The sequence below is a fragment of the Chaetura pelagica genome, unplaced genomic scaffold, assembly GCF_000747805.2.
Source record: "Chaetura pelagica isolate M959 unplaced genomic scaffold, ChaPel_1.0 scaffold135, whole genome shotgun sequence".
NCBI classification, from domain to species: domain Eukaryota; kingdom Metazoa; phylum Chordata; class Aves; order Apodiformes; family Apodidae; genus Chaetura; species Chaetura pelagica.
The window spans coordinates 5,152,642-5,166,253 of NW_009953649.1; the positions used below are offsets into that span (position 1 = coordinate 5,152,642).

Genomic DNA, 13,612 nt, shown 5'->3' on the forward strand with positions numbered 1-13,612 from the left:
AGCACCTTGTTTTTTAGAAATATTTGTATTGTTTACTTTTACTGCATTTCTACATCTCCAGACAATGGTGAGCATCAGCCATTCACAGCCATTACCATGCCAGACAGTTGATGTTAGAGCAGTTACATTTTATGAGCTGGTTCTTCTACATACACCATATCATACGTATGTGATCTCAAAAGTGTGGAAAAGCAAGACTGGGCTTGTGCTTAACTTCTTTACCGTACTCATTAACTGACTAATACCAAAAAATACTTGAAACTTTTTTGTTCTGTGATTTTTTTACTTTTTTTTAATTATTTTTTTCCCTGACAAAATAAGATTTTCCCCCTATCAGTAGCACACTCTGTTTCTGGAATCCAATGTTGTTTTCTAGATTCAGGTGGTTTTTACATATTGGCATGTGTGTGCTCTTTGGCACAAGTTCAAGTAAGTTAAATGGACATTGTTCTACAAACACTTCACTAGTAAGCTGAATGTACATTATGCTGACTGTCCCTGTAGTATTTTCAATTTCAAGAATTATTTCACAAAGAAATACTCTGTACTTCCCCACTGTTGGCTTAAATGTTTGCAACTACCAGATAAAAGGCTTTTCTGAATTTTCTTAAGAATACCTTGGGAGAAGATGCATTTATTTATTTTTAAACTGGTTAAAAACATTGAATTCCCCTCTGCCACCTGAGATTCCTTCAGACTTTACTGTCTTAACAACAGTGTCATTAAAATCTCTACAAATTATAGTGGACAAGCTTCACTACAAATACATAGTATTACAACTATTCTAAAATACATAAAATACTTGAATGCCATTTGTCACCTTTATGCAATCTCCATGTATTTCATTTTACCACTGTTTGAATACAAACTGTATCCTGGAATTGTTATACAGAACATAACAGTCATAACATCCTAGCAACTGAAGGTAAAATATGTACATTTATTTCTCTAGCAGTTGGCCTGTACTCAGTTAATGAAGTTTCTGCTTTATACCAGTATGGTAACAGTAGCATCTTCCATACCTTTCTATGCATTTTACTTGTCTTTGTGTGAAAAGAAGTTTTAAATCAGTTTTTTCAGAAGACTTGATCCATGATTTCTCCATGAGAAGTCCATCACAGCATATTGTAGGAGAACTAATGTAAACCTGTTTCTTTCATCAAAACCTTTATGATTGTATTTGTTCCATGCCACACCTTTTCTTGGAGCTGCCTCATTCTCAGTGAAGAAACCCCTCGGAGAAATCCCTTAAGAACCTCCATTGATGAAGTACCTGGCAACTAGTCTTTCTTGAAGAATTGCTTTCACTGATGTTGCTTTCTGATTCTCTTGTACTGTGTCTATCTACCACATTTAAGCTAGAAGGCAAGCTTAGAGGGGAATATATATGTGCACACATTTGTGTATTTATACATTTAAGTAACAGTATTTTGTTTCTATGATGTTGATAAATATTTGCAGTTTACCAAAAGAATTTTTGTGTTCATTTTTGTTTAAGTTTGGGGATGGAGAGGTGGTATTTTGGTTTGGTATTGGGTTTAGGATGTGTTACTTGATTTTGTGGGATTTTTTTGTTGTTATTGCTGTTCTTAGTAATTTAAAATAGTGGCAAAATAATTAAATTTTTTTCTTGCAGATAAGATTTCAACCTAATGATCACAAAACCATCAAAGAAACAGCCGATGAACTGAAGATTTTTGAAGGCATCAAACACCCTAATCTTGTTCGTTATTTTGGTGTGGAGCTCCATAGGGTAAGAGAACATAAATTACTGGGGGTTTTTTATAGGGCAGAGAGAAAACTTTAAGCTTTGGATCACTGAAGGTTTTACTTGAGAACATTCTAGTTTAGCTTAACGGTCTGAATATTTCTATGAATTGCAGTGTGTCTTTTTTCCTCTGAATGTTGAGGTCTCTGAAACCTCAGTTTGGAGAACATTTTTTGAACTGGTATATCAACAGAGAAGGTTGGCAGTAAGTCAATAGAGTGAGTAATCCTGGAGCTATTCCACTCTGTTTAACTGCTCTAAAAGCAAGATAGATCCTATACAGTATGGGAAATTTTGTGTATAGGTGAAGATTAGACAGCATAAAACCCTTCACTGTTAGCAGCAAAAACTGTACCAGTATCTTATTGGTTGCTTGAAAAGTTTTGTGCTGGTGTTTAAATCCTGATGCCAGACAAGTATGTTAAGGAAGCAGATCTTTTGGAATTCAGCTAGTATCTCTTCAGAAGGAGGAATGAGTTTTCTTCCTTGAGCAACAGAACTAATGAAGCCTGATTTCTCAGAGTTGGATTCCAGAGTTGCTTGCCTATATACCCTACTTTTTACTCTCTGCTTCCCACATGCCCCTCCCTCCTCTCCCTGTGAGTCTCAGGTCCTTCATGTATCTCTACCCCATAAGGTGGGCAGGGAACAGGATGTCTCATGTCTGGCTGGAAAATGGTGTGTGGTTTTGACTGCATTGCTCAGTATGAATGGGTTGATTTGCTGACCCATTGCTGGTTTAGAAGGGGACAAAAGCTGCTTTCTGTCTGCATTTCTTTGCTTGGGGACACAGCTGTGGGTATCTGTGCCATTGCATAGGTTTCTCAGAATAGTTCTAGGAACTTAGTGTCTTTTCCATCTTTTTGTAGGAATTTCAGCCTGGCTGAAATAGGCTGGGCCCTGGGGACAGAGAAAGGGAGCAAGAACTTAACTTTTCCTTAAAGTGAGTTAAGACTTGGCATACATGTTCAGGCCACAGACAACAGTGAAAAACTTGTTCTCCCCAAGCAATCGACGCATGATATTGCAGGAACTGGGAGAGAAAGAAAAAAGCAACTGAGACTAAAATATAATTTTACCTTTTTTTCTAAGTATGCAAAGGATCTTTTTGTATTTTTGAGTAATATACCTACAGAATTTCCAGAGTGCTTTTTGGTTGATGACAAAGTAACGTATTTTAACCACCAAATAGTATCAGCTACATACAAAAGATGCAAAGGCAAGTGTAGCAAAGATTTTCCATAGCTGTGCAATAGAATATGTTAGGTTGAAAAATGCCCAAGAGAATAGAGTTCTGAAGAGGTGATTAGATATTATTAGATATTTCACGGTAAGAGGTCCTTCCATTTAAACATTACATGGTACTTCTATTACTCTTTTCACAAACAATAACGAATGGAAGGAAGATGTGATCTTAATTCAGTGTTTTAACATTTTAAAAAAATAATTAAATCAAGTCTGGTTTGGTTCCTACACAGGAAGAAATGTACATCTTCATGGAGTACTGTGATGAAGGCACTCTGGAGGAGGTATCAAAACTGGGCCTTCAAGAGCATGTTATTAGGCTCTACTCAAAGCAAATCACGATTGCTATCAATGTACTACATGAACATGGTATTGTTCATCGAGACATTAAAGGTAATGTTAACCAAAAAAGGTAATGTTGTTTCAGTGGTATAGATGAGGGGGGGTGGGAGGGATGGGGAACATAATTGCAGATTTCAGTGCACATTGTATGTACAGCCTTTTAAGTGTATAAAGCCTTCCACTCATTTTTCAGTTTTCAGTTTACATGTTACTAGTTATTTACATGCTCCTTTTTAAGTGCAGAACATAAGAAATGTTCACAGTTGGCATTGCAAAATCATAAATTAAGTCCATGATTTATATAGGTTCTGTAGAGGTTGTTGGGGATTCAGTCAAACTCAAATTTTGGATCTTGTATTTTTAGTACTAATATATTGACTTATGTAATGCTCTTCTCATCTCTGCAAGATACGGTGGGTTTTGGGTGCTGACAAGCATGTACCGTGCTAGAGTTGTTGAGCAGAACTTTACCTTGTGATGCCCATTTTCCAAAAGAGTTTCAGGATTTCAGATGAATGGTTGATTAAGCATAATAATAAAAGGCTTGTTAAAAGAAGTTTAAGGGATACAGTAAAATTACTTATCTAGTAGGTTTTTTGCCATACATTTATCTATTCATGCTTGGCTCTCAGCATTTGCTTACAAAACGAGCAGACAAGTACGACAGTAACTGAAGGGGGTCGGTTTTGGCATTTGCTTAAGGGACCCAGTGTCAGTCTGCATTTCACATTCATTTTTCTTTTCCTGCACCTTCCAAGAACATCTTACATGTCTATTTATCTTGGTTTTGTTAGTCTGGCATATTTTGCTCACTTATGGCAGAAAATTAGCAGAAGGCAGGGGAAGCAATGCACACAATATGCCCTGTGAATGCTCATGTTATGACAAGGCAGTGCAACCCAACGATGCTGGGTTTCTATGTCCCTCTTGCTCACAGGGCTTTGAATCACCGCAGCAGTGTAGGAGGTTCCCAGTTGCTCTTGGTCCTTTGGCCTCGTGCTTCTCATTTGGGAAAAGAACTATCTACGATCCAGAGGCCTCCCACCCAGGTAGGCCACTCTTGAGTCAGTTTTGGCTTTTTTTTTCCTAGAAAACACTTTCCCCTCACTGCCATTCCCTAGCAGTCTTGCCTTTTCTGGTTCTCCTTCCTGATCAAAGGTTTCTTTCCAGTTGTGGATTTTTGTCCATGCTTTTTGTAGTGCCCTCCTTGCCCTTTACTCAATCATTCCATATCCAGGTTCTGCTTAGCTGGATTGTGCTCTCCTGTAAGCTCATGATCAAAATTCAAGGCTGACTGACAGGGATTTCTTTTGTGCTGCTCTGTCATTGCTTATTTCTGGGTATGTTTCCAAATAGGTCTTCCTCTCATCAGGGAATTGCAGTGAAGTGAGAACTGTTTAACAGAACTATAACGCTGTGTTATCTGAGGGTATTTCTGTTGCAGTGGGTTCCTCAGAGCAAATATTGGGGTGTTCCTTGAGAATAACAGTAGCTATAAACTGAGGAGTCACTGCAGATGCCTCTCTGTATAGACCTTCCTAAAACTTAGTGACGGAATATGAAGACAAAGCACAGAGGGTATTTTTGTAAAGGATGCCTGATGTTACATTGGAATGCTCATGCTCTCTGTCTCCTTTTAGGCTACCATTCCATTTCCAAGTTTTCAAACTAAAGGCAGGGAAGAAAACTCTGGTTTTACTTTTAGCTCTTACATAGTCAAGTACTCTTATTTTTCTGGTAGAGAAGAATGGTAATATGTCATTCAGTCTGTTGAAACTGCTTTTCTAAGGAAATCTCATGGTCAGATCAGCCCAGATCTCTCACGGCCAGTTTGCTAAACATCACTGTGGATCTGTTTCTTTCAGCAGCAGATAACCACTTCTTAGAGTCATTGTTTATGTGGTGTCCTGCAGTTGGTGTTTGTGACTACCTTGTGCTCCAAAATTGAGTCTCTTGGTTAGTAGTGGCCACTTGTGCCGCTGTTGTCTTTCAGATGCTGTTATGGCATCCAGTTCTGTAAGTGTGAAAGATGAAGCAGGACACAGCTGCCTTGAATCCTTTTTCAACCTGTGGTTGCTCAAGCAAGCCGAGGGCAGTGTTGGCTGGTTGTTACACTTGCCTTCACTGTTTTTTTTTTGTCTGCCTCACTATGTAAAGTAGTTGGTGCTGGTATGTAGTAGGTGATGAAGTTTTTGGGATACTTATTTAACCTCTATTCAGGGTATTGGATTTGAAACATTGTGGCTAAGCCCAGATTCCTCATTTATAATTATTACACTTTTTGTAGGAAGTTGTACTACTCAGTGACAGAGAATGGTGGAATATTTAATGCTGAAGGGGGCACCTCACACTGAGCCCTCTGTTCAAAACAGAGCCATCTGATCAGTGTCAGATCCAATGTCAAATTAGATCAGATTGCTGAGGACCTTGTTTAGTTGAGATATGAATGTTTCCAGGGATGGAGATTCCCTTTTCTCTGGCCTTAGTCACAGTGACTCACCTATCCCCATTGTTCTGGTACATCCCTGGAATTTGCAGAGGTCGCTATTTGTGTCTGTTGCCCCATATCCTTTCACAGTGACCTTTGAGGAAAAAGTCTGTTTCCATCTTGATATCTTCCCATTACACAGCTGAAAACAGCAATAATGCTGCCGCTTCTTCCCCCACCCCCCCCCCATCCCCCTCAGTTTTCCTTTCTGCAAGCTAAAGAAATTCATCTCATAGCTTCTCCTTGTACCTTGTGTGTACCAACCTTCTCACCATCTTGATGCTCCCCTGCTGGGTTTGCTGAAGTATGTCAATGTCTGTCTTGTACTGCTCAAAACCAAGACACAGCAGTCCAAATGTTGTCTCTCAAGTGCTGAATTGAGAGGAGTTAATCACCGAGGTCATGCCTGGTGCTTTTTCTCTGGGAAGGAGGGGTGTATTCCTGAAGAGTGCTCAGATTGCATTTTCAGAATGAATGCAGAAGTTAAAGGGATTGTGTCTGAAGCTTCAGTAAATCAGAAACCTGTGAAAGAGATGCTCCAGGCTAGGAAGTCTTCATCAAAGTGTTACTATATTATTATTCTTTTGTGAACTTTGTTAGCTCATTTTTTTCTGCCATTCCCGCTTTCATGTCTTTATGATGAGCACAAGGGAAGGGAAGGTCATTCAAGAAGAGATGGAAGGCTGTTCAATGGGAGACTATGGGCCATGTGTCATGCTTCCTAAGAGACTGAGTAAAAGAGGATTCTAAAGCTGATTGTTGCATAAAAGGTAGCATTTGGCCTTCTTGTTTCTTGAACCAGTTTGACTGCTGCACAGCTTAAGTTCTCGCTGAGGAATGTCTATGAGCTGCTCCTCTTTGTTGAATTATGCCACAGTCTTTTAGCAGGACTTTTGTTACTGCTCCTCAGATTCCCAGTATTTACACCAGACCCTTTGGAATATGACACTCACGTAGTTTTCACTGTGCTTAATGTGGGCTGACTTGGCACAGATACAGGGCATGAAACTTCAGTTTAAATTCTTTGGGCCATATCTAGTGTTACCTCTAGCAAGTGTGTGGCCTTTGACTCTGCCCTGAAGGACTTGTGGTATGAACAGCTGCAGGGCTGTGCAGAGCTGTGCTACTCCTGTACTGCGCAAGTACATCCAATCAAGATGCTTTTGATAGTCTATGTGTAGGAGGAGAGAAGGAACAGATGGGTGTGTTGTGCTTTTTTGCTGTTTTAGCCAGTCTCTGGTTTTATTTTGCTTATTAACCATGCAGATATGGTAGGCATTTTATGTTCCCAGTAGCATTTATTGCCAAAGGTAAAAAGCATCGAGGATCCTCAAATTTCTGCCCTGTGTCTCCTGTTCTTTTACCCGGGTCCTTGCTGGATTCTATGCAGGTTTCATCTAACAAGGTGACACTTTTTAAAGATGCCTTCTAGAGTTTGGTCTTGGTTTCTAAAGCAGAGGCCAAGTGGCTTACAAAATGGAGGCTCCAGCAGACAACACATCAGTGGAAGCATTATTGAGCTGACAGAAAATGTCAGCAACTCGAGTCTTCAAGTGCTGTCTCTTTCTTACTGGTGAAACTTCAGTTCATTGCTTTGTTCCATTTGACAGTTGCAAGTGCTTGCAGGATAAGGGCTCACAGGAAATTTCACAGTAACATTTAAGCTAAATTGTCTTTACTTTTCTTTTAAAGGGACAAACTTCAGTTTGAAAGGCCTTGCAAGTAGGTTCTGTACTGTATTAAACCGAATTATCACAGTAGCTTTAGCTTCAGCCAGAGATCGCTGCACTTCAGGTCTGCCAGTGTCCACCCACTGCAGTAGTCAGAAACTGCTTTCTAGCCTTCTGTGAAACATGCATGTTGCTTTCTTGAGGAACTGGAACATAAGTTTTCCAAAACATCCTTGTAAAAGTGTATGCTGGTGATGGCCCCTTTTCCTAAGCTCTCTGTGGGCTAAGTGCCTCTTCTTTCTAGATGACAAGTCCTTGCTTGAAAATAATGAAAAACTGTGGGCAGGTGTTCAAAGGAAAAAGTTGCTGCAAATGGCAGAATCCAGCTGAGGTATTCTGATCCTGAGTACGTGTAGGCACCTGAATGCCAGGAGTGGAAAACTTACGGAGACAATGTGCAGAAGAGTTGGGTTCACTGAAAGTTAATTCTTCTTTCAAAACTTATAATAAGATTACAGTAATTAGAGGTTGGAATTTACTTCTCTTAATCTATTCACTCTCCCCTTTTAGTGCAGTTCTTTGCAGCGCCTCTTGGACTAAATAAATCTTGCTTTAGGCATCAAACATGAGTGTACTGTTAGAGAAGCCCTTCCAGAAATGGTCAGGGTTTTGGCATCATTGACCTGCACTGCCTCTGCCTGTTGTTTTTTTGACTTGAGCTTTTTGAGGATCCTTTTTATTTTCTGTCAGTATCTTGGGGATGCCCAGTCAAGCTAATTGGAAAAAGTCATTAACTAAGGGAACATAACACAAAAGAGGAGCAGCCAAGGAATCCTGCACTGTCCTGTGTTCAAAGTGGAACGAAAGTGAGAAACTTTTGAAGGTGGTGTTCAGATGAGCTGTCTTTGAAAGAACCTTCTGTGTGCCATGGGAAAAGGTTGTGTGTAACAAAGTCCCTAAACACATAGTTTTGTCCTGTGCATACTGTTAATATTTCTTCAAGAGAGATCACAGCTGAAGCTGTATTTCAGCCAGGGAACTCTTGCAACCTATTTGTGATTTAATTGTGATACTTGCAGAATCCAGGACTTGGCCAGACGTGTGTAAGTGAGCTCCTTCTGCCCTCCCTGTCTTTTGTTGGCTGTCAACATGGGTTTGTCAGGATGCTGAACAAAAGAAAACCACATGCTATCAAACCCGCTTGGCCTATTTTGCAGTGTTGCGTAGAGCACGTGACTTGAAGCCAACTGCAGATTCCCCTTGGAGATTTTCAACAATGCTAGGAAATTTTTTTCTAGTGTAAGCTGGCAGTGTGGCCAGCTATTATAAAAGTAGCCCTCCTCCAGAAATTATTCTGGAAGTAGAGAACAACAGCAACAGCAGTGAGCATTTGGTAGGACATGTAATAAAATGCTATAAGCTCTTGTGGAAGTCGGCAATGACAACACAGCTGTAAGACATCACCTGTCTTGGCTCAGCAGAGCTGCAGAGATGGCCAGTGGGAGGCACACAGCAATGGCCACTGCCAGGAAACTCCTTAAGGACAGGTATTTTTTCACAGTGCAGTACCTACAAGCATAAGCATTGGAATTCATAAATTCCTAGAGGAGTAATTTCTCATAAGGAGCATGTATGGAAAGCTGATGAGTTTTCCGCCTGTACTGCTTTGTCTTCTGAACACTTCTTGTTGTCAACTTCCAGTACACTTAGTGTTAACACAAACCCACCAAGAATGCCATTGGCTAATGGTAATGAACCCTTGGGGGAACAACTTTAATGCTGTCATATTCCATGCTTAATCCACAGGTAAAGATCTAAGTGTAAATTCAGCTGTTACCCACTGTGTAAATTCTAAGAGTGTATTAAGAAGCCCTCATTCCTCAATTCAGAACTAGTTTAACAAGTGTTACTGTTTTTTGTTGTGTTTCCTAGGAGCCAACATCTTTCTTACCTCATCTGGACTGATAAAACTAGGAGACTTTGGCTGCTCAGTGAAACTGAAGAACAACACCCAGACAATGCCTGGAGAAGTGAATAGTACTTTGGGGACTGCAGGTGAGGAAGCACATGTGAGTCAGATACTTGTCTAGTTACCACCATAAAAGAAGACACCTCTACCAAGAGTCTGGCTGGAGTAAAATGATGTGTTTCAGGGAAACTCGATTTTACCTTAGCTAGTTAGATGTGCTTTACATCCAGAAGCCAAAACAGCCGGTAATGTAACTGGAGCGATAAAATTGTATTTGTCTGGTAACTATAAAGATGCTGGAGCTTGTGTTTTCTGGGGTTGTATCTGTCTCTGTATCCTTCCTGAAACAGCACAGCTGCTTAATCTAATTTTTAAAAATGAAAATAACTGAAAACATGTATTGTACCAGTATTTTCACTGTCACTTTTCAAACTGAAAGACAGTTAAGTTGAAAACATGTGGAAGAACTAGAAGCCAGCAGATGACAGAACTTAGCAAGAAAAGCTGGGAGGTAATTCATTACAGATGTATTAGAAAGCATTTGGTTTGCCCAGTTAATCTCTTACTGTTTGTTGCTCCTTCTTCTGTATGAACTAATGACATCATGTGTGTTGTTTCCAAGCGTACATGGCTCCAGAAGTAATCACTAGGGCTAAGGGGGAAGGGCACGGCCGCGCAGCAGACATCTGGAGCCTGGGCTGTGTCGTTATAGAGATGGTCACTGGCAAGGTAGGGATGTTTCCTGTGCTGAATGAGTGCAAACTGTTCTTTGCAGTTTCTCTGCAAATTCCGGTCCCACTCCTAGCAATCTGTTACACTTCAGTCTGCAAGTGCTGGGGTGGGTTTTAATTTCCTGGGTTACAGCAGTATATGTCCTATTGGATAGCAAGTTACTCACTAAAACTTTGCACTTAGCAATGCTATTACTTTTGCAGAGGCCTTGGCATGAATATGAGCACAACTTCCAGATAATGTATAAAGTGGGGATGGGTCATAAACCTCCTATTCCTGACAAAGTGAGCCCAGAAGGCAAAGACTTCCTCTGCCACTGCCTGGAAAGTGACCCAAAGATGAGGTGGACAGCCAGCCAGCTCCTCGATCATCCTTTTGTCAAGGTTTGTCTCATGGCTTTGGCTACAAAGACTGTAGATGGGAACTTGAGATAGCTTTAAGTTGGCTTCCTCATTTGTAGCTATGCTGCAGGGCTTTGTATTGCAGTGGGAGGCTGGTTATCAAGTTGATGTTGTCTAGAAAACAAGGTTTGGCACCTTTTCAAAAGCATATGTGATGTGGCTATCAAACATCTGACTGGTGTGCACTGTGCAATACACTTTCACTTTGATATACATTATCTTTATGTTAAAAAGACTTTAACTCACTGGTAGTTAATTGGATCTGAAGAGCTCTGTGTCTAAACCCTCAGTGAGCACATGCACAGACTGCTACAGAGTAGAGATAAGGGTCCCCTCCATCACAAGTTAAGCAGGCACATGCTTGAGAACTCTTCAGTGCACGGGTGTGTTTTCTTTTAAGTTTATACTTAACTTTAAGTTCATATTGAATGTTTATCTGGCAGTTGTCACAACAGTCTGCAGTGCTTGCATGAAGTATGGTTTGATTCTTTGCTTAAGAATAGGCAAATTCACAGCTACAAATTAGGTGTAATTTTATTTATTTATATTTTTTAATAAATAGGAGCACAGTAGGTTACTGGGTTCTGTCCCATTTTCCAGCATATAAAGTAGCTCTCTCTGGTATTCTGATTCATTAAATGTGTTTGAGATCATCATACCCATCCCTCTGACCAGGGCAACCGTAGCCAGCTCCCTTCCACCACAGAAACAGAGCTCTTCTTCAGGCACAGGGGAGTTGCATGGTGACAGTGGAAACAGTGGTATTTATATATAAACACTTTTAATTCATTATCTGCGTAACAGGAGAGAAAGGAAAAAGCTTCAAAGATGTTGAACAAACGTGCTAAAGAAATGGATCTGCTGTCATCTTTGTGCTACAGTAGGGAGACAATTTAATCAATTGCCTTTTGTTCTCTTCACAGGTTTGCACAGATGAAGAATGAAGTTAATCTCTGGCCTTTTTTATTCTGGCAAGATACCTTTAAATCACTACTGTATGTAATATTTACATAAAGACTGTGCTGAGAAACAGTATAAAAGTTGAACTTATGAAGACTGCACAAGTGACAAGCGTCACTTTCTCTGCTGCTCCTGTATGTTTTACTTGGCACATGTTGCTCATGTGACACTGTCTGCAAGTTGGAAGAAGCTGCATGTTTCAGTGAAAGTGCCATTACTACTGTAAATGGACCATACCTTTTCGTTCTTTCTCCCGTTTCTCATTTGATTGAGAACTATAATGTTAATATGTAGTATTTTTGAACTCTTTAGGTTCAGAAAAATGCTGTAGTGTTTATCAGGCGTTTTGGACCTTGTTTTTTAATCTGTTTGTTGAGTGCACTGACTGTGAACTTTTACTGGGTTTTTGTTTATTTGTTTTTCGCAAGCTTCAGATTTGTTATGCACAAGGCTGATTAACAAAATTTTAAAAGAAGTTTTTTCTCAATAAATGGTTTATTTTAGGACTTGTTGGTGAAGGGTTTTTCTTCTGAAAATAAGTATGTGGGGTTGCATGGCATTAGTACAAGTTTACATAGTCCTGGTACAGTTTTAGACCTTAAAATAGGTAACGGTTTTAAAGCTGTAGAACTTGATTTAATATTTGGCTTCATGCTAAAGTCCTGTCTTTCCTCTTAATTCCACAAATCCTTGTTTTGTTAAAAGTTGTGGGGTAGCTTTTAACAGCTGAGTGAGCTATTGAGGGGTTTCATGAAATCTGACATTTCAATCTAGGAAAGCACAAGCCTCACTGTGCAGGTCACCAGTGCAGTGTATCTAGACTCTAAAAAAAATGCAATGCTGAATTTGAACAAGTCTCTGTTTTCAGTTATAATAGGAAGTACATTGTCATCTTCAGCAACAGACTATGGAAGGATCTGAGGTAAACCCTGACATGCACACCCCCCCTCCCCAGTCTCACACCTGCCTGGCCTGCTGAGTGCTTCACTCTGCGGTAGATCATATGTACCCAGTTTATGTCCTCATTTGCCTTGCTTCATGTGCCCTTGTAGGCCAACAAGAACCACAGACAGCTTTTAAGGGTTAGGATAAAGGTGAAAAGTAAACTGTTACTTACTAGTTCATCATTGCTGACCAAAAGAAAACTCATTCACTGCACCTCAGCTTTTTATACTTTTATTTTTTGTATAAACAACCATTAAGACTACTTTTGTTAAGGCAGTTGTAGAACACAGTTGCTTGTGAGGACAAGGGGCAAACACTGCTTCCAAGTGGCATATGTCATTCTTTTAATACAGTGAACTGGACTAGTTTAATTTTGGCAAGCACCATTGAGCTTTCTCTGTTGCCAGTGAACACTGGAAGGGCCCCGTGGTGCAGTCCTTGTGCACCAGGACTTCTAGGCATACTTAGGAGGAGGGATCCAGGGGTGGTGGGTTTGGCCCTCAGCTTGTTCTAAGGGTTGGTCCCACAGAAATGGGTATGAAATAGGCTGAACACTTTCAGAAGCACTTATATGTTTGGTATTTCCCTCTGGGAGAAGTGGCACTGCATGCAATTGGAGAAGAAAGGCCCAAGATTTATAAGGAATTTAAATGTCTCCCTCCCAGCATGTAAAATGAGTGGCTCTTTAAAAAGGAAAAAAAAAAAAGCCAGCACTAGTTTCTATCATTACATGAATATGTATTTGCTGCTCAGAACTACTCACCCCTGTGTACAGGGCTCATTCTATGACCCCGAGAAAAGCCCATGGTATCTGTCAAGTAAGGCTGATAGTAAAATGCTAGCTTGGAGAGATCTTTTCTCTCTTCCCACCTACCCCCATTTTCAAAGTCTTGCGTACAGTGTCTTCAGGTCTGGATCCTATAGAATAGCTGGACCTTCTGACAGAACTACAGGCTATATTACTCTGTTTTCCACTGGCAAGATTGGTTTAGCAAATAGAGTGCAGGACACGATCAGCTTTGTAAGCTCAGCAGTATTTTCTGATCTTGGGCTCTATTATCATGTGTTGATAAACTACACAAAAAACCTGTT

At 40.2% G+C, this 13,612-nt stretch overlaps 1 protein-coding gene across 1 annotated transcript in view; it reads left to right on the forward strand.

Moving 5' to 3' along the window:
* The window catches only part of MAP3K4 (mitogen-activated protein kinase kinase kinase 4), a 50,870-nt gene extending 38,789 nt beyond the window's left edge, over positions 1-12,081 (forward strand). The window contains exons 22-27 of the mRNA XM_010000024.1: positions 1,637-1,753; positions 3,247-3,406; positions 9,446-9,568; positions 10,105-10,211; positions 10,418-10,597; positions 11,539-12,081. Coding sequence (XP_009998326.1) covers positions 1,637-1,753; positions 3,247-3,406; positions 9,446-9,568; positions 10,105-10,211; positions 10,418-10,597; positions 11,539-11,559 — 708 coding nt within the window. The 3' untranslated portion in view covers positions 11,560-12,081. The remainder of the gene's footprint in view (positions 1-1,636; positions 1,754-3,246; positions 3,407-9,445; positions 9,569-10,104; positions 10,212-10,417; positions 10,598-11,538) is intronic.
* The last annotated feature ends 1,531 nt before the right edge of the window (positions 12,082-13,612 follow it).